This window comes from Postia placenta, assembly GCF_002117355.1.
Source record: "Postia placenta MAD-698-R-SB12 unplaced genomic scaffold POSPLAscaffold_10, whole genome shotgun sequence".
In the NCBI taxonomy this organism is placed as follows: Eukaryota; Fungi; Basidiomycota; class Agaricomycetes; order Polyporales; family Adustoporiaceae; genus Rhodonia; species Rhodonia placenta.
In genome coordinates, this window is record NW_020169841.1 from 1,055,145 (window position 1) to 1,074,665 (window position 19,521).

Below are 19,521 nucleotides of genomic sequence, written 5' to 3' on the forward strand. Positions count from 1 at the left end.
GTACTATATACTTAAGGTAATTATGCTTCATATGTTGTCGTTCTCGTATCGCTCTTGCACCCATGTTATGCATAATCAAAAGCCTTCATCTGTACTGTCCACGTTGTATTGCCTGAGCTTGGCGTACAGATACAAGATGTCAGAAGAGTCCCGGGACTAATTTATACGGTGTCTTTCGAGCCCACTCAGCCCATTGCTCCTGGAATGTATCCCTGAGAACATCATCCTCTGCGCTCGTTCTCGCTATGATTCCTAGTGGCATGATGAGAAGAATAGCCAGCCAAGCGAATGCCACGGCCATGCCGCCGAGCGTGGACCACAGCTGCAGGCCCTCTGCCCAGAAAGAGCCGGGCGCAAGCTGTATTAAGGCAATACCGCTAAGAGCCATGACGCTGCCTGTGTAGGCAGGATGGCGAACGACGGTGTAGGGCCCTGTCGTGATGAGCTTGTGATCTTTGCGCAGGGCGAGCTCAAAGGTGAAATGGCGGCCGAGATGGCGATAGCAAATGAGGCGGAGGTTGGAGCCTGCAGCAAGGAGGATCCAGCCTACTACGAATGCAGTCGTGAGGTGAACTTCAAGCATGCCAGCCTGGGCTGTAACTGGACTTGGACGGATAGTAACACCTGGGAGATGTGCCAGGCTCCCGACGGAGTAGTGTGACAATATTGCGACAGTCTCACACAAGAAGGTCAACCACATTGAGGGCTGCGGATGCAGTTAGTCATGGAGGATTCGTCGTTAAGGAGAACCAAGCATTACCATGATCAGGAGCGGCGGCAACCACCTGAATATTTCTCTGAATTGCTTTGACTCGTGGCCAGCAAACTTCTCTTCTTCATGTTCCTGTGGGACACCATGGGGAGGCTTTCCGCACTATCGTTGAGTATGTCAGCCAATATAAACTTATCTGGACGCAGGTTGGGAGCCACATACCACTGCGGCAAAATAAGCCGCAGAGAGAAGCAGTGGGATCTTCACAAGGTGAGATACGGCGGTCATGATGAGAGATACTGCGGGATGCGTGGTTTGAGTAAATCCTCACGGACAGCGTGTCTTATAAGTTCCTTGTCTTCGAAGGGGATGGATGCTCACCGAGAGCACCGGTAGACGGCCAACGGACTTTACAACCGCACATTCCACAGTGTCTCAGCAGCCCGCCGATGCAGCCTACAGCGTGATGATCCGGCGACACCGGTTTCAACGACGACAGCATGCGGACTGAATGACACCTGCAGACGAACGGATCACATACCGGTGCAGATGTCTCGACCAGGATGATGAAATGACTTTTTGGCTGCGGCGATCAATTTCAACGAATGCAGGACTGATTCACAAACTTTGTTTCATTTGGAATATGATCTTCAAGCGGCACAAAGCTATTCGCCTGGCAAGTACGAAGACAAAATCGCCTACCTCCTGTCCACGATTGATATTCATGATAACATCTCGCTCTGAGCGGGCGCTGGGCATAAGATCGAGGATTTTGAAATAAAGTGAGTCATGGCCTCCCAGACGCTTCTGATACATTCCCTGAAGTATATTGAGCTTAGCCCGCATGGTCATGAATCAAATAATCATTAGTATTTTCGTAATGTCGGCGCCGACATCGACAAATTCCATTGTCTTGCATTATGATCGGGTTTCAACTGTCTGTTTTAGTTGAGCCTTATCCGCAACAAATTCGTGTGGAAGTTTCACCCACACTTCGCAGCAGATAGTGGCTGAGATGGTGGCCCTAAAGAATGCTGAATATAACAGTGCTTGCCAAACATAGTACTTGAGGCCATAATCACATGCGCGTCTCCTGGGGCCCCAGGTTTCCCATGGTTCTGATCGCATGGCGCATTACCGGACGTCCGGTTCGCATGCCCATGCTCGCTCATCTCAGTACCGTGATCGTCTTGCAGTGACCCCCGGCTCGCTCTACATAGGCCTCCATGGCTGCCGAAATGAAGTCGTTGACTTTTGACGAGGTATCCAAGGTGAACGATACGGAGAGCTTTTGAAATTGAAACATTTACTTATACCGGTGTTCTACGATGAAGCATAACAAGGAAGGCGATGTGGTGAGTCTATTTCCCGGGCAAACCTACCGGTGATAATTGAACTGAAATAATCACAGTGGATTGTTATTGATTCGAAAGTTTATAACATCTCAAAATTTGCCAACATGCACCCAGGGGGGACTGGCATTCTCTATGCCGAGTCGATAGGTCTGAGTGCATTGATGTGTGATTTATGCATACTCCTGATGGTCATGTCATAGCGGGAAAGGATGCTACGCAGGCCTTTTTTGGCTTGCATCGGCATGAGGTTCTCTTGAGACCACAATACGCACGTCTTCAAATAGGCACCATTGCTGGTGAGGAGCCCGTAGTGCAGCCTCTGGTTGCGGGAGACGTGTCTCGTGTACCTTACGCGGAACCATCGTGGCTGGCCAAGGGGTTCTTCAGTCCCTTCTACAAAGAAGGCCACAAGCGATTTCAGAGAGCAATGCGGAAGTTCGCAACGGAAGTCGTCTATCCAGACGCCATTAAGTGTGAAGAGAACGGAAAGCGAATTTCCCAAGAGGTCGTGGAGAAGCTGTGGTAAGCATGCACGCCGCCGTCTGCCACGTTGGATAATCAATGCTTCGGAGAAGCGAGATGAATATCCCTGCCATGCGTCTCGGTCCCGGGAAGCACCTGGAAGGACGGACATTACTTGGCGGTGTTATTACGCCGGAAGAGTTCGACCACTTCCACGAGGTGACCCTTGCGACTCTCGTAGCTCAACTGAGTCAACTGAGATAAGTGTAGCTGATTGTGAACTTTGAGCTCGCGCGCTTTGGCACGCGGGGCTATGTCGATGCCCTCCTCGCTGGAGAAGTAATAGGACTTCCGCCTGTACTCAACTTCGGGTCGCCTGAGCTGCGGGCGAAGGTTGTTCCCGAGGTCCTTGACGGGAAGAAGTTCATTTGTTTGGCAATCAGCGAGGCATTTGCCGGGAGCGATGTAGCTGGCTTGCAGACGACCGCTGTGCGCGAAGGCGATGAGTGGGTCATCACAGGGACGAAGAAGTAGGCATTTCCGTTCATAGTGACATATCGGGTGAATTTTTAGTTCTGACATCAACTGCCTAGATGGATCACGAACGGCGTTTTTGCGGATTACTTCACAGTTGGTTGTCGGAGCAAGGTGCGTCTTCCGTACCATGGCCGATGTGCTTGAAGTTGTTGTACTCACTCTGAATCTGACCAGGACGGCTATGTCGTAATCCTCGTGCCACGCTCAGACGATGTGTCGACCAAGGCGATCAAGACGGCGTACTCGCCAACAGCGGGTACTGCGTACGTGACATTCGAGAAGGCCCGCGTGCCGGTCGCGAACACGCTTGGCGAAGTGGGAAAGGGCCTGCAAGTCATCTTGAGTAACTTCAATCACGAGCGCTGGATGATCGTCTGCACGAGCCTGAGTGCGCAGCGGATGGTAGTTGAAGAGTGTCTCAAGTATGTTCCTGCCCGTTGTTCGCTCCGAAGTTGAAACGGGAGATCATAGATGCGCATACTGACATTGATAAATCGGACAGATGGGTGAACCAGCGCATCGTGTTCGGTAAGCCGCTGAGCGCGCAGGCGGTGGTACGTGCGAAGCTCGCAAGTATGATTGCACGCATCGAGGCGGGGCAGAGCTGGCTTGAGACGGTTACACACCAGATGAACAACGTGCGTCGGTGCACTACTCTGTATCACTCGACAGTCACCAAAACACCCCCTTGCCCTGTAGATGTCGTATGACGAACAGGCCGACAAGCTAACGGGTCAAATCGGCCTGCTGAAACAGTGCGTTCTGTCATTCAACTGATTGCGCAGGCTGACTGTGGTTGTTGCATTGGTACGGGACAGGTTCATCACTCGCACAGGACGGGAGACAGCTGAGGACGCGACGCAAATATTTGGCGGGCGGTCGATCACGGCGAGCGGGATGGGCAAGCTGATCGAGAACGTGAGTGGCTATGCCTGCTTGATTGACAGTTTAAGTGCTGACCTTTGGGGTGTAATTCGCCTGAGCAGTATCACCGCACATCCCCGTACGATGCGATCCTCGGAGGTCAAGAAGATGTGCTCGGCGATTTGGGGGTGAGGCAGGCCATTAAGAAGATGCCCAAGAACGTCAAGTTGTAGTCTGACGGTAGTTGCGATGATTTACTTGCACATGCTTGCGATTTAATAGTATGGTATATGTGCGTTGCATACATGTCTGTTTGTGCATCGATGGTCAGTCGATGACTCCAGAATGCTTGTTGATCGAGTCAACTCGATCACTCTTCCGGATCAAAGTTCATAAGCTTGTCTCAGCCACCATTTGCAGCCATCTACTCGTTTCCCTTCACTGCTCTTGTCCGTGGGCTCTATTGCAGTCATTCTGCGTGTGCGTGCGGATCTCCGGACAATCAGTCAAACGCGGAGATGTCAGAGGATATCATTCATCCTCCATTATTAGCCCAGACTGACTCAGCTACGAATCCGGAACATGTGCAATGGATGCGGCAAGCTATGCAAATGGTCAATTTACCTTTCATACTCTCTGACTAACGTTGGGATCTTACCGAGGATCTTCGTTAGGCAGAGATTGCATTAGCTCACGGCGAAGTCCCTGTGGGATGCATATTCGTGCGAGACGGCCGGGTCATCGCACAAGCTCGCAATCGGACCAACAAACTGCGTAACGTACGCCCGCAGTGACGACATCCTCGTGTTTCACTCGCACCAAGACACTGAAATCTAGCTCCTTGATGCGGCAGGCAACACGACACGCCGAACTGGAAGCCATCGATGAGATCCTTGCGGACAAGCAGTGGACTCCGGCACTTACCCCATACCCCCTCTCGGAAACGACACTCTACGTCACGGTCGAGCCATGTATCATGTGTGCTTCGGCCCTCCGCCAACTGGGCATCAAGGAGGTGTTCTACGGATGCGAAAATGACCGCTTCGGCGGATGTGGCAGTGTACTTGGTGTAAACGCAGAGTACGCATAATTTAATCGGATTCCGATCAAGTTCCAAATGATTTACTTCTTACACATAGGGTCCCACACCCTGCACACCCTGCTTACGAGGCGAAGGGTGGCTATCTGCGCGAAGAAGCCATAATGGTGCTGCGGCGATTTTACATAACCGAAAACGCCAACGGTATGTGGGACTGATCAGGGACGGCAGGCTGCCTCGTTTAAACCTTCCACAGCCCCGGTTCCTAAATCTAAGGCTAATCGCGTACTCAAGACGACTATCACCCCCCAAACATCCCTGCAATCGCAAGCTTGAAGATTCCGGGGTCGTCCGCAACTGCCATGACCGCGGCATCGTGTAACGCGCTCGTCAACGGTGGTCTTAACCTTGATACGCCGTCCGCCCTGCACTCTCGCTTCCATGCCATTGATTGGGGTACGTCATGGGTATAAGTGACGTTGTGTCGTGAGTAAAACGTCCGCGCATTAAATATGCAGGAGTCGTCATATATGAATGTAGCGAGGGATACTAGGTGGTATGGTACAATATGAATGTGCGTCTATGTGAACCAATAGCTATATACGTTACAGCATACTTTTACGTCGCCCTGTACCGTTGCTCGGGATTCTTTTAGGTAGCCGAGCATAAGGCACTATGGTCAACTAGGGTCGCCGTCCACGTTCTGAAAATTTCGTTGTTCTTTTCGCGCCGCCGTCGTGCGCAAAAGCCATGCGAGGTTCTCGTACACCACGAAGGTTACGCATGTCCCGGGCAGAACCCGTACAAAGTTCGTGCCGAGTCCGCGGTAGAAGCCACGGAACCCTTCCTCGAACCACGTCCGTCTAATGCAAGCTGGGATTGTGGGGTATAGATGTGCCGTTGCATTGTTCTGGACACACGTTAGCGCGGCTCCACAGGTAACAGAGAAGGGCAGCTACTGACCTGAATGCGCGACCGGATTACCTGGTAGGGGTATGTCAGGGCGAGGGCCCAGAGTTTACTGGCACCTGACATGATGGTGTATGATGTATTTGACTAAGGCGCATACATGAGCAACATGGCGGTGCGCGGCGAGAGGAAATGGCGTACCAATTTATCATCCTCAGGCTTGTAATCTTTTCCCTCCTTGGTAAATTGTCGCCGCTTCCGTTCAAAGCCCCACCGCTTCATCTCCTCGTAAGCCATGAATTGTATGGCACCGTTACTGACGCCGAACAGAGCTAGTGTGGTACCTCGATACAGACCGGGAAGACCCTCTGTGCGGTATATCGACGTAAGACCATCTGGGGCGATGAAGTTTGTCAGGGCTGACGAAAGAAGAGCGGCACTGGATAAGGAGCTCACGCCAAAGACCTCTGTAAGAGTCTGGACTCCCCGCGCGAGTGGTGAACATTCGGACCTTCACGACCCATAGAGGGTTGGTCATGATGGCTGTAACAGCGCCTGCGAAGGAAAAAGTAATCAGAAGCTCAAGCATGGCAGAATCTCTAGAATTTGCGAACTCGCTTCCGCTGAACACAGGAGATAAGAGCCGGGCGACAACTTGAAGTTCGGATCACCGCCTGCCGCGCGATTCTTGAGCATGTTGTAGCTGTGCAAGTGTCAGAGCCGGCTTACCCTTTCGTGGCCGGTGCACTCACAACAGGAAGTAGAAGCCCCAGCTGGCTGCATTTCCGGCAATATTGGGGGAGACCCCTCTGTAGAGGCCCCTCCAGCCCTGCTGTTCCTTGATTTCCTTCAAGGAAAGCCATATTTGTCTGCCGATACCACCTCGTGGCTTGTCCGTGGCAACCTGTAACTTTACCTTGAGGAGGTCCAGCGGATGCATGCAAAGCACCGCAACGACCCCCGCGCCGAGTCCGGCAAATGCATGGTCCTATGTATGACGGCGAATGAGCTGCGTTGCGTTACTGAGTTTTCAAATAAGCTTACAATGGCAGGTGTGGGGAAGAAGCTGGGTGGCTGCTGGTACATCCGAAGTGCGGTGGGGGAGGACACCGCGTAGTGGTAATCCGCAAGATGGGACTCGGGTTGCAAGACGTCTTTGCGGCGCTTGAGTACAGTCACATCGCGTCATAGTCGAGAAAGGGAATAGATTAGATTAGATGCTGAGGCGGGAGCTCGTCGCCCGCCTCCTTCCGTTACTTCGACTTATCGCTGGCGGCCCATTCGGTTACAGCATCGTGGATAGGGATATTTTGCACGAGTCCAGACACCTCAAGGTGTCTCCTGCAGGCGAGGATAGCGCATTACAAGGTTTGTCACATCGATGAACGGGTCTAGGCATGTCTCCCTCATATGTGTCTTGCCATAGGGCGTGTCTGTCTCGAGGGTCACGCTGATCCAAATCTGCCGAGTTAGGATCTGGGTGGCGATTTTTGCCCATTTGCCCCGGAGTATCGATATAGATTCACGCTCAGATAAATAGCACATGCTATGCGTGGTGCCTTCTTACGTGCTCCCAACGCTATCGAGCTTATAAGGCGCACCCTCCGTGCTCCGGTCCATACCACTTCTGTCCGAGCCATGCCTTCCCGTACTCAGTGGATCCCCAACCGTTACCCCCAGGCTCGTCGCTCTGACCACGTTGATGTCTACAAGAGCGAGACCAAGGGTGAAGTTCGAGTCCATGATCCGTACCAATGGCTTGAACACAATACCGAGGAGACGGAGCGATGGGTGACTGCCCAGGAAGGCTTCACAAGACAATACTTAGACCAGAATGCGGAGAATCAAAGCTTGGAAGACGAAATCCGCAACAACGAGAAGTTTGCGAAGGTTCGCGGCTTGCTATGCTTATCCTGTTCAATTTGCCCATTTGTTCCAGTTTTCTGCTCCAAGCTTCAAGCACGACAATCGGTGGTATTGGACGCACAACACCGGGTTGCAAGGCCACGCTAGTACGTAATTTCAAGGATATCCAGGCTATTTCTTTTCTAGAACACGCAAGGATGATGCAATAGGACCTGACGATTGACTACAGTCATTTATCGCTCGAAAGATGAGCGTCTTCCGGACTTCAGTAAAGAACAAGGTCCAGGCGGCGAAGTCTTCTTCGATGTACGTAATCACAACTCCACGTACTCCGCACGCAGTTGCCTTACTGGGCCGCTGGACTGCTTCACAGCCCAATCTGCTGTCTGAAGACGGGACGACCGCTCTCGCCACGGCATCATTCTCCCGGACCGGAGAGCATTGGGCTTACGGCCTGTCTCGATCGGTACGTGTTCATCGCGGTATGCTACGTCTTCTGACGGCAGCCAATTACCATCAGGGTAGCGACTTCTTCACGATCTACGTCCGCCCGACTTCTGCTCCCCTTGTTGCTTCCCCGGACGGGACGCGCCCATCCCACGACGAGGGCAGACTTCCGGAAGAAATTCGCTATGTCAAGTTCTCTGGCATCACATGGTCACCCGACTCCAAAGGATTCTTCTATCAGGTACGCTTTCGAGACATTAACGCTACATTGGGCTGCGACGCCGTTGCGTGACCGCCGCTCGATCAGTCCTAATACAACATCGGTATAGCGTTTCCCCACGCGCGAGTCGCATGGTTCTGCAGATCAAGACCTTGCTGGGACGGAGACAGACTCGGACAAGAATGCCACGCTGTACTACCACCGTCTTGGTACTGACCAGGGTGTGTTCATTACATCACACCGAGGGCCTTGCTGTGATCGTATTGACGAATGCTATTTCGATCGTATCATTCGATCACTCGTTAGCCGAGGATGTTCTAGTGCACAAAGACGAGGCGCATCCAGAATGGATGTGGGGTACGGAGATTACGGAACTGGATAAACGCTACCTGCTGCTGACGATCACCCGCGATACCGCTCCGGTACGTCCCGGCGCCCGGCGGTGAACCTTAGACATTCACAGCGGTCTTCCAGAAAAATTCTCTGTGGATCGCTGATCTGAAGGCACAAGCCATCGGGCCAAACATACAATGGGACAAGCTGGTCGACGACTATGTCGCTGAATATCACTAGTACGTGGATGCCGTCCCGACTATCGAGCACTTGGCATGGAGGTGTATTAGTGCAGCGTTGACCCACCCATGTCAGCATTGCGAACGACGGGACGAAGTTCTATTTCTTGACGAACAAAGACTCGCCGCAGTACAAGCTTGCCGTTGTTGATATCGCTGAAGCTCCCGAGAAGCGTGTCTGGAAGGATGTCATTCCAGAAGACAAGGATGCGCACCTTAGCGATGTCCTGGCTGTCAATGATGACTACCTGATTGTGAAATACAAGCGGAATGTAGGTCGTCACCGTAAGGCATTCATCCGAAACAATACTAATACAGCGCACAGGTCAAAGACGAGATTTACATCTACGACACGTCAGGCAATCGTTTGACCCGCGTTGCAGAGGATTTTGTTGGGGCCGCACACCTGTCTGGCAAGCGCGATCAATCATGGTTTTTCGCATCTTTGACAAGCTTTACGAATCCTGGAATTGTCGCACGGTACGACTTCTCCGAGAAGGACGAGGCCAAACGATGGGGCGTCTACAGAAAGACGCTGGTTACTGGTCTGAACTCGGACGACTTCATTGCCGAACAGGTCAGTTGATGTCCTCGTTGTCAATTATGCTACAAGACCAATGATGTATGCACATTATAGGTATGGTACAAGAGCAAAGATGACACCAAAGTTCCGATGTTTGTCGTGCGCCACAAGGATACAAAGCTGGACGGTACCGCTGCGGCACTGCAGTATGGTACGTAGTATTAGGCTCCTGCTCGCATTCCGTTCTTCACAGTCCCTCTCACAGGCTACGGCGGCTTTGCCATATCTGTCTCGCCGTTCTGGAGCTCTTCGATACTCACCTACCTCCAGAAGTACCGATCTATCTTGGCTGTGCCTAACATCCGCGGAGGTAATGAGTTTGGTGAAGACTGGCATCTGGCCGGGACAAAGGACCGCAAGGTTAGCATTACTTCAGTCTCTCCAATGTGATTTATTTTGAACCATTCGCACTAGGCCAATTGTTTCGACGACTTCATCGCCGCGTCGTACGTATGCACACTTTAGCCTCGATTTCATGAGACTGATCCCCCTCCCGGAACAGTGAATTTCTTGTGGAGAACAAATTCGCGGCGCGGGGCAAGATCGCCATCAACGGAGCGTCCAATGGAGGTAGATCAAACTCACAAATTATCGTAGAACATCACAACAGCTGTCGTATTTCTTAGGCTTGCTTGTAGCCGCATGCGTTAATCGTGCACCAGAGGGGCTTCTCGGTGCCGCCGTTGCAGAGGTCGGCGTTCTTGATCTTCTCAAGGTATGCCTCTCCATCGCGTTGGACCATATTTACTGACAGGGATGGTCTATCAGTTCGCTGATTTCACAATTGGTAAGGAGATCGAATTGTTGAGTTAGTTGTTCTCAATTTCAATGTTTTTGTAGGGCGTGCATGGACGGCTGATTACGGGGACCCGCATGATCCCCATGACTTCGACTTCATATATCCCATCTCACCGGTACACACTATCCCTACCGATAAGGTCCTCCCGCCGACCTTATTGATGACCGCCGACCGTAAGTGCTCTCGTGGTCGTGACCTAGGACAATGTGTCAACACACCGAACTTTTGTTATTAGATGATGACCGGGTAGTTCCTTTACATTCTTTCAAGCACGCAGCTACTTTGCAGCACCTACTACCTAACAACCCTCATCCCCTGGTTATCCGTATCGACAAGAAGTCCGGGCATGGCGCGGGCAAGTCGACCGACAAAAGGTATGGAACCTGCTGGTCATGGTTTCTCAAGTGTTGACCGACAATTGTCGATAGAATAAAGGATGCAGCGGATAAACTAGGCTTTATCGCCCAGTCCATAGGGCTCGAGGCAAGACATGGTTAATATCCCAGTTGTTGCGAGTGGGCAAGTGTTGACGGGGACAGTGTCAGACGTTCTTGGGCACCATAAATTATAGCCTTGCTATCTCTGTGTTAGTCTGAATGATGCCGGACAATCTTTTCCGTACATCGCAGTGGCATGCTACTCTCCTGGGACCTAACGCATCCACATCTTCCATTCGTTCTATAAGCATTGTCCTTCGAGTCGGCAGAAAAAAAATGTTTCACGATTCATACAAGGCATACGATTACTATGTTACTTGCCAGGTAATCTAAGGATTGTATACTGAATTGATAGCAAAGGATGCAGAACAAAGGTGAAGTCGACACTGACTCAGCAAGTTACAACCAGGATATCCTATTGGGATGCAAGGCGATGGTCCGGAAAAGTGGGCTTACAATTTGGAAAACTAAGCCATTGTTTCCAGGATCTGCTCATCCCCGATTGCGCACACTTCGAGTTCAACAGATCTAATGATATGGTGACACTGAGAGAAGAATGCAATGAAAGTTCGAGATCAACTATCATCCGTATCCGTATATGGTGAGCAAAGCCATCAACAGCGTGCGAAGTGTGACACGGGCAAGCCCGGACGCCGGCCCAGCATGGACGAGGCCACTGGCAAGAATCTTTGACCGAGCCATCCCCCGTCGACGCCCTTGCAGCGTCCAACTACTTGAGCTCGCTCCTGTGCTGGAGCTCTGAGGCTGAACTGGTAGGGTGGTGTTTTTTGTACTCCGAACATTACCGGCTGAGAGGTGACGGAATAGTTATGCAAGACACATGCCATGCCATTGGTCAACAACGGCCAATACCATACTGCATAGCGTTCGTCGCTCTGCACGAGCACTCTCTCCATGGCATAAAACCCCGCCACGTAATTTGGCTCTAGGGCACCGAGGACTCGCGTCAAGTCGCCTACGCCCATCCTATGGGGCCGCATTTCTGTCTTCCTCTTCCTCTTTCCATTTCGCCACTCCAGCTCTCGCAGGACATTCCCCCGACCTCCCAGACGATGTACATTCTGCAAAGACAGACCTCTCTACGATATTAACGCCAGCTCAAACCTCTCGTGCCGCTGCTCAAGCCGTCAGGCTTTGTGCGCAGGACGGAAAATTCGGTGATGCCTTATTCCTCGTCAACTCTCTGCACTTCTCCATTCACCGTGACACAAACATGTTCACCAAGCATAGCCCGCGTCCGGCAGACTCTCGCTCTCAACGGATGGTGCCCATCGACTTTGGCCAGGCGGTCTCTCCTCGGCTTGCCGCCCATGCGTTTCTTCACGGTTTGCTTCGCTCTGGGTATCCGACGAAGGCAGCGACGTATGCGAGGATGATGATGGAGCAAGGCATACGCATCCGCGCTTCCACGACACAATCCATCATTCATACGCTCACGCCAAAATATGCTGAATCGCTCAAACTCATGTCTTTGACGAATGTCTTCTCTCGGCTGAAAGTGGCGGAAGGTCCAAAGGTCCTGGAGCTACGCTCTAGTCTAATCGGCGATCCCTGCACACGGGCAGCTGTCAAACTTTTGGAGAACGCTCGCGTCTGGGGACAGCAGCGCTCGGAGCGCATGTGGGAGAACGTCATCAAAACCACATTGATGCAGGGCGAGATCATAGTCGCCTCGCTGCTCTTCGTGCTCTTGGTCAAGGACTGGGAGCTCCGCAAGGCTCTTGCTGATGCTGCTCGCGAGCCAGACGACATAGTACAACCGACCAGTAACAAACAACCTTTTCGTCTCCCACCAGATGTTTACGCTCGCCGATCTCCACATCCGTCGGTGCAAATCATGAACCTGATATTGAAGGAGATAGATAAGGGATTATGCAGGACCCCGCAAAGTACCGAGGATGAAGGATACAAGGTGATCCATTTGCAGGCCCTCGCAATGTTTGCCATGCTTTTGGATACCGGTCAGCTACCCCCTCACTCTAGGGCCGCAGTCATACGTTTTCTATACTCCTGTCCCAAGCTCTATGACTTCGTGTGGATCAAGAAGCACAATGGTCGAGCTATTCGCGTCTGCGCATATCCCTACTTCCAGCAGGTCCTCATGCGCCTGATCGAGTCTCTTCGTACCCCGTGCAGGAGTAACGGCATGCGCCTCGATCTGCGGTCATACAACGCTCTTCTCTGGTATGCGCTCCGTCATCGCCTCTCACCCGATTTGGCGTCGCGCGTACTGGATCATATGTGCAAGTACAGGGATCCACCGCTGCAGCCAAACGTAGTCACTTATAACATCCTTCTCCGTGCTGGAACGCTCGTGCGGGAGAACGATATCAGTGAGACTGCATTGCAGGCATTGAGGAGGCACAAACCGAATCACGAGTACGGTATCACAGCTGAGCCTCCTGCACATCGTTCTCGGAAAGCCGAGCAGGATATCAAGGTGGAGGATACATGCGGAGATGATGAGTCCAAGCCGCCGACGGTCTTCTTTGCTGGCTTGCGCCGGCTCGCGACAGAGCAAATGCGGGTACCAGAATCGACCTTCCTTTCTCCCACTTTGGCGGATGCAACCACGCTCAACAGCTATATCACCCACCTGACATCTTCAGGCTCGCCGGAGGTCGTTGCAGATGTCCTTTTCATCATACTGCCCGAGCTGCGTATCATTGACCACCCATCCTGGGGCTCGTTAACCTCAGCACAGCGCGGCGCTCTCAGGCGGGAATCCAAAGAGGTGTGTCTGCGCCGTGCAGTCCGACATGGACCGTACGTCTTCGCCGCTATCCTTAACGCGCTGGTCAAAGCAGGAAAGCTCGGGCTCGCGGAGCGGGTGTGGCTCCTGGCGAAGCAAGCTGAGAGTGCCAGTTGGATCCCTGGGTTCGTGCCAGGCGTCGCGCCTTGGTTCCTACCTATCCACGCGTACACAACGATGCTTCAGGGCTATGCGCACGAAGCGCGGAAGCGCATATCGCGGCTACGCCGAGAGCACGATATGACGGGTATGGCATCGCATGACGACGAGCAGGTATGGAGGGCAGTGTCAGCTCCCGCGGCTGGATGGGCTCGCTTCACCTACGTTGCGAAGCAATGGCAGATTAGGACGAAGACGCGGCGGGCGTCATGGCCCTTCGGCGTGGAGGCATTGCTGTATCGCTGCATGCGGTCTGGTGGGCAGATGGTTTATAGGTCCCTCATGGCGTTACGGGGGTACGCCCCACGGTTGAAGGAGTCCGGCGGTTTGCCTTGCTCAGATGCTCGTTTCTTCAATGCGGCGCTGGAGCTCTTTGGTCGACATCCGACCATGCAGCCTCGCGCAAAGGCGCGCCGTAATGTGCGTTGGATTCGCAAGTCACGCCTTGCCTACACACACGAACAGCAGAGGCGCAGCCCGCGACTATCAAATTCAGGACTGTGGGAAGTCGCAAACGACATGCTTGTAGCAGGCTTTCGCATCCCTTTGGGCTTTCAACACCTGTTACCTGCGGGTCTCGCATCGCGTTCACTCTCTTTAGCCCAGCCTACTCGCACTCTTGATCGCCGGCCGTATGCGTTCCCTCCTGTACATAGTAGGTTCGTTGCTCATGGTGTCTGTGCAATTCGGACTCGAGGTCTTCCGCTTCGGCGCAGATTGCGTCGTGACAAGCGGAGAAAAATTAGATAGATGTACCATTGTATCCAGTGTATTATAATCCATCCGTCTAATAGCACAATGCGTCCGGTGCTCCGCTATTCTCTGGTGCAACTTCATCGTCCTTCTTCCGTTGCCATTTGGGAGGTTTCTGGACCCTTTTTGCTTTTAAAGGACGGACAGGCAACGGTGCTGGGTCGTTGTGGCCCTGGAGGTATACGACAGCTATTGTCTGTGAACCACCCCTTGGCTTCCATTCACTCCCCACGTCCGCCAGTAAGTCAACAGTCTCCTGCACTCGGGCCTCCATCTCCTGCGGCGTGGGCTTAGCATGCCCCTTCTTATGCGCATACACCAAGTTGACCCTATTCCCAGCCTCCAGCTCCTCGCGCACCTTGCTCAGCTTATGTTCCAAGTCGCCGGACGAGATACCCCACGTCAGCTGAATCTCCTTCTCCTCCCGCGGCCTCTTCTCCCGCTTCTTTTCCTGCTGTGCCTTCACCTTATTGAAGGCATCGCTACCTTTGATGATCTTCACAATTGGCTCTGGTTTGGTGGCGACGAGTTCGACCCATTCTTTCTTATTATCGAGTCGGGCAATCACCTCAGTGAGCGGGGCTGGAGGCTCCAGTGCGGACGTGTCCGGGTTGACGAGTCTGACAAGGCGATATGGAATGTCATGATTGCGTGGTCGACCTTCCGGCTTGACCTCAACCTCAGGCTTGACCTTCAGTTTGAGATTGTAGGCCGTCTGGTGGAAGCAAGCGGCGCGCACGCTTGGGCCCGGGAGCTGGACACATTCGCGTAGGCCGATGCTCCGAGACGCTCTGAAAGCCGAATGTATCATCGGCGCGCTGCATAAAACTATAGATGATGCTGGATACCTTTGTAAGGCAGCAAACGACACAAGCAGAAAGGCCAGGGCTTACCGTCAGAATGTTCGGTGGCTGAAATTGAATGATGGGTGACGCGCCGGCGGAAGGATCAGTGCTTGCCATTATTTACGACTCTTTACACCGGTTGATGTCTCGACATAGTTCCGACTCGCCATATTTACTGTAAACTTGGAGCTAATTGCAATACATACGACGCGTTTGTGGTCTCCTCTCAGAGCGGTTGTTGAAGGACATTCATAGTCTGCGATTTTTGTGATTACTATTGTTATTATATTCAAAAATTGGCGATGACAGCGTATTTTACCGTGGGAGAGTTCTTGGGCGCCGTACTCTCGCGTAGAACCTTGCACTGAACCCCACGGTAAGGTTTGAGTTGGGTTTCGAGACATCAGCGACGACGGCTGCCATTGTCAAAAGCTTGCAAACCATTTTGTTCTAGTCTTCAGTCATTGCGTGACGATGAGCTACGGTCACCGCCGCAAACAATACCGAGGTGAGGGTGGCAGGACAACGTCTGCTCCGAGCAGCCTTCCAACCATTGCCCTCCATCAGGTGCCGACGAGTATGACAACGACCGTCGTCGTGAGGTGTACGATACGCCAGAGCAGAAGCTTAGGAAGAGCATAATAAACCTCGGGGAGGTGGTGAGTGCTCTCTTGCATGGCTTTCTCAGAAGCCAGATTCAACCGCCCGAACCCTAGGACCCAGTGCAGGAGTTACCCCGCTTGGCGAAGCAAATTAGAGAACAAGTCCCACTGAGCGTACCTGCTATCTCTGAGGGGTTCCGGATAGGGTATGTCCATGTTTAATAGTTCGAATGACGCATATTTATTGAAACTGACCTACAGAGTGACCGAGCAACCATTCAAAATCCCGTTCTATGCAGCGCTTCTTCGTCTTCTCTATGACCCGGACCCAGATACGCCCGATCAGTCCTCATCAACTGACGCATCTCCCTTGGGAAGGCAGATCTTGGAAGATTATTGGAAGGGATTCCAGGCATTTTTGGACAAGCTAGCGTGGAGGGAAATCCGTCTTTGTGTGAGTACTATAGATGTATTGAGGCCGGCGTCATCTCTGATGAATCTGGCAGATACATTTTTTTGCGCATCTAACAGTAGCGAAGCTCATCTCTCCTGACTCCATGTTCGAGGTCTTGAAGGCGTTCACCGCTGTTTTGGAAGAGTTTGGTGCCTCGCACGGCCGGGCGATGAAAGCCGCCCAGTGTGCCGCGGAAGGTCTTATGATGGTGAGTCGAACTTCTGGTGTAGCATTCTCGGTATGTCTCGGTGCTCATACGTCTCTAGTCTGGCTCTGCCATCAAGCAGGATCCCGCTACGGATGTCTCTCAAATCATTGATGCTATAAGCTCTTATATAGACTCTGTCACGGTCTCCAAGACACTCGTGCAACCCATCGTCAGGTTGTATGGGGAGTCACCATTGGTCGAACACGCCGACGAGGTATGCTTTCACATTCATTCAAACTAGCTGACCCTGACTGCGTTTATTCACAGCTCCTAGACTCTGCTTTGGCTGCCTTGAAGGTTTTGAATGAGAGCGATTTCGCTCAAACAGCAGACAACATTCCTCAACCCTACGCCGATTTCCCGGCACTCCCTGACGAGCCGTTCGACTTGCCCTCCATCCTCGTTCCACCAGAAGTCATTGAGCTTGATGGCTTGACCACTGACACTGGCGAAGATGCCCAAGTCAAGAAGGAAGAGTGGCCACAGTATTTTGTTCGTCTTTTTGACGCTGACGTGAGTGTGCCGTTACATTGTGGCTTTTCTGTCTTCATACGTCCCGTGTCTGTCAGATAACGCCTGATCCTACTACACCTGTGGGATATGCGTTACGCTCAGGTATCTTGGACCTCATCGACATCTTTGAAGTCAATCGCAAGGAGTGTGCTCGGCTACTCCTAGAGTTCCCTAAGTGGCAGCTTCCCGGCACTTTCAAGCCCCGGCCAGGTGCACCTCCACAGGAGCCGCTACCAGGCAAGGATTGGCAGCTGGAGAGCACAATCATTGAGGTATGCACCGATACAATTTTCTTATGTCTCCCTCCTCATGCGTAACGTCTAGGCTGCTCTGGGCTCGGTATTCCTGCTGCCAGAATCAGCTCACAAGCCTGTTTACTACATTGCTCTTATCACGGAGTTGTGCAAGCTGTCTCCCACAACGGTTGGCCCTGCGGTCGGCAAGTCGATACGGAAGCTGTACTCGTTTTTGGCGGACGGACTCGACGTCGAAGTTGCACATCGCTTCGCTGACTGGTTCTCTGTCCACATGAGCAACTTTGGTTTCCAATGGGTGTGGAGAGAATGGTGAGGCATGCCTCTCCAGTGCCGAGCAAGCCGTATTTGACTTACATGCCATACGCAGGGTGCCCGATATCTCCCTGTCTATCGGCCATCCCAAGCGTGCATTCATGCGGCGTGCGATCGAGTTTGAGATACGGTTGTCGTACTACGACCGGATTCTCAAAACTTTGCCCGAACCTATGCAGGCCGCGGACGCTTATGTGATGCCCGAGGAAGGCCCCGGCCCTGACTATGAGTACGATGATCCAGGTAACAGCTAGCGCACAGCTTATCATTTCGCTTGCTAAAGCTTTGTATAGCAAAACCGTATTACGAGGCTGCTCAGTCTGTCTTAAACCTCATGCGAGGTCGCACAAAAGCGGAGGACGTCGTATCTCACTTGGACTCATTGAAGAACACGTTGTCGGAAACCGCTGACGGTGACGTGAACGTCAACGCTGTGCTGCGCTCCATCGCCGTGCAATCGCTCCTTAACATTGGCTCGCGCTCATTCTCGCACTTCTTGAACGCCATCGAACGCTACCTTCCCCTTCTCCGAAACCTCGCGTCCGGTAGCATAGCGAGCAACACCGGGGGGTCGAACGTCGAGGCGCGTATGGACATACTCGACGCGGTGTCATCGTTCTGGAAACGCAGCAAGAACATGGTTGTGATCGTCTTCGACAAGCTGATGCAGTATCAGATCGTCGATCCGACGGACGTCGTTGCGTGGACCTTCACTCACGGAGGCGTTCATCCCGCGGCAGGAGAGAAGACAACCTTCAATGCATTCCAGTGGGATGTACTGAAAGGCGCGCTTGACAAGGCCAATGGTCGTGTCATGATTGCGCGCAGGAAAGTCACCGCTCTGAGAAAAGAAGAGGATGATAATGCAGCTCGGGTAAAAGCTAGCGACAGTGCTACTGCGTCTATGGAAGTTGACGCTGAGGCTAAGCCAGGTAATACGCTTTGCCCTACTAATGCAACATTCAGGACTGACGCTCGCATAGCTGTCATGCCGGCAGCTGAATCACCAGCACTGTCTACTGCTCTTAAGGCATTTACAACACTGACACGGGAACAGAAGGCTGCACTCTCTCGCACACTTGATGGCTTCGTCAGCTATCTTGCGGCTGAAGACCGACTGAGTTCCCTCGCTGGTGACGTAATCACAGAAAAGGCATGGCAAAACCGTGCCAACTGGGATCAGCCTGAATGGAACACATGGGAGACCTGGTGTTGGTATCGTCATTTCAGCCGAACGGTGAGACTCGCCGCTTTTTGAAGAACCTTCGTTGTTGACTTCGCTTGCAGTACTCACCCTACCTGAGAAACTACGTCAACACACTGGCGGATGCAGCATTAACGAAGGTCAGCTCGTCATCTGCCGACCCAGCAGCAGACTTGTTCAGGAAGACCTGGAACATCGCAACTGGACAGGAGGTGTGAATGTACTGACCGTAGCAAACTTCTCCGTGTTGCTCGTGCGTTTTCGATAATTATGTCTATCGTATTATTATAAGGTGGACGCTGCTGCCCATTTCGCTGTTCTCCGATCCACTCGTTGGAGGTGCAATCGTCATGCTGGTAGGATTGAGCTGGTGAGACTGCCGCTCTAACGCGAACGTTCGACGCGCAACGTCCATCGTATATCATCAACTTCGAGTTAGTAACTAATATGCTGTGAAGCCGTGCAGTTGTCTCGTCAAATCGTTGGATCTCTTGTGGTCGGTTTTGCTATCCGTGCGCCCATCATTCTCATTGCTATCGATACGTTCTCGCTGCGTTGTCCTCATGTCTGTATTATTCGGCTCATGCAGTCTTTGCCATGTCTTTATGCTCTCGTTGTTCTTACACCACCACTGTACCA

General features: G+C 52.4%; 8 protein-coding genes across 8 annotated transcripts; 5 read left to right on the plus strand and 3 right to left on the minus strand.

Annotated features, from left to right (window-relative positions):
* Positions 1-139: 139 nt before the first annotated feature.
* Positions 140-1,000, minus strand: POSPLADRAFT_1058652 (hypothetical protein; the record flags this gene model as incomplete). Its single annotated transcript, XM_024481066.1, has 3 exons — positions 140-706; positions 761-874; positions 935-1,000. The coding sequence occupies 3 exons, from the start codon at positions 998-1,000 to the stop codon at positions 140-142; spliced, it is 747 nt and encodes a 248-aa protein (XP_024337278.1).
* Positions 1,001-1,950: 950 nt separating this feature from the next.
* POSPLADRAFT_1183028 (hypothetical protein) lies at positions 1,951-4,234 on the plus strand (the record flags this gene model as incomplete). Its single annotated transcript, XM_024488968.1, has 12 exons — positions 1,951-1,983; positions 2,047-2,067; positions 2,124-2,214; positions 2,268-2,589; positions 2,643-2,748; positions 2,800-3,059; positions 3,123-3,177; positions 3,241-3,488; positions 3,569-3,704; positions 3,766-3,821; positions 3,885-3,984; positions 4,053-4,234. 12 exons carry the CDS (start codon positions 1,951-1,953, stop codon positions 4,161-4,163), a joined length of 1,539 nt encoding a protein of 512 aa, XP_024337279.1. The 3' UTR covers positions 4,164-4,234.
* A 214-nt stretch (positions 4,235-4,448) lies between these two features.
* POSPLADRAFT_1148440 (hypothetical protein) lies at positions 4,449-5,305 on the plus strand (the record flags this gene model as incomplete). The annotated part of the gene is made up of 5 exons (XM_024486176.1): positions 4,449-4,544; positions 4,605-4,709; positions 4,784-5,010; positions 5,070-5,173; positions 5,226-5,305. 5 exons carry the CDS (start codon positions 4,449-4,451, stop codon positions 5,303-5,305), a joined length of 612 nt encoding a protein of 203 aa, XP_024337280.1.
* Positions 5,306-5,648: 343 nt separating this feature from the next.
* POSPLADRAFT_1148334 (hypothetical protein) lies at positions 5,649-6,964 on the minus strand (the record flags this gene model as incomplete). The annotated part of the gene is made up of 7 exons (XM_024486164.1): positions 5,649-5,879; positions 5,933-6,025; positions 6,080-6,273; positions 6,335-6,433; positions 6,493-6,581; positions 6,631-6,866; positions 6,923-6,964. The coding sequence occupies 7 exons, from the start codon at positions 6,962-6,964 to the stop codon at positions 5,649-5,651; spliced, it is 984 nt and encodes a 327-aa protein (XP_024337281.1).
* A 552-nt stretch (positions 6,965-7,516) lies between these two features.
* POSPLADRAFT_1183031 (hypothetical protein) lies at positions 7,517-10,952 on the plus strand (the record flags this gene model as incomplete). Its single annotated transcript, XM_024488969.1, has 19 exons — positions 7,517-7,768; positions 7,818-7,890; positions 7,974-8,050; positions 8,118-8,210; positions 8,265-8,432; positions 8,521-8,632; positions 8,718-8,833; positions 8,886-8,983; positions 9,060-9,255; positions 9,309-9,560; positions 9,621-9,717; positions 9,772-9,926; positions 9,981-10,012; positions 10,069-10,136; positions 10,193-10,281; positions 10,335-10,353; positions 10,407-10,538; positions 10,601-10,739; positions 10,794-10,952. The coding sequence occupies 19 exons, from the start codon at positions 7,517-7,519 to the stop codon at positions 10,861-10,863; spliced, it is 2,238 nt and encodes a 745-aa protein (XP_024337282.1). The 3' UTR covers positions 10,864-10,952.
* A 1,049-nt stretch (positions 10,953-12,001) lies between these two features.
* Positions 12,002-14,047, plus strand: POSPLADRAFT_1183034 (hypothetical protein; the record flags this gene model as incomplete). The annotated part of the gene is given in 2 exon segments (XM_024488970.1): positions 12,002-13,990; positions 14,010-14,047. The coding sequence occupies 2 exon segments, from the start codon at positions 12,037-12,039 to the stop codon at positions 14,045-14,047; spliced, it is 1,992 nt and encodes a 663-aa protein (XP_024337283.1). The 5' UTR covers positions 12,002-12,036.
* A 474-nt stretch (positions 14,048-14,521) lies between these two features.
* POSPLADRAFT_1035047 (hypothetical protein) lies at positions 14,522-15,449 on the minus strand (the record flags this gene model as incomplete). Its single annotated transcript, XM_024477060.1, has 2 exons — positions 14,522-15,241; positions 15,381-15,449. The coding sequence occupies 2 exons, from the start codon at positions 15,447-15,449 to the stop codon at positions 14,522-14,524; spliced, it is 789 nt and encodes a 262-aa protein (XP_024337284.1).
* Positions 15,450-15,806: 357 nt separating this feature from the next.
* On the plus strand, positions 15,807-19,100 carry POSPLADRAFT_1047925 (hypothetical protein; the record flags this gene model as incomplete). Its single annotated transcript, XM_024479386.1, has 13 exons — positions 15,807-15,840; positions 15,900-15,991; positions 16,049-16,140; positions 16,196-16,388; positions 16,441-16,596; positions 16,655-16,810; positions 16,864-17,109; positions 17,166-17,381; positions 17,434-17,675; positions 17,734-17,921; positions 17,972-18,610; positions 18,662-18,915; positions 18,966-19,100. The coding sequence occupies 13 exons, from the start codon at positions 15,807-15,809 to the stop codon at positions 19,098-19,100; spliced, it is 2,643 nt and encodes an 880-aa protein (XP_024337285.1).
* Positions 19,101-19,521: the final 421 nt, after the last annotated feature.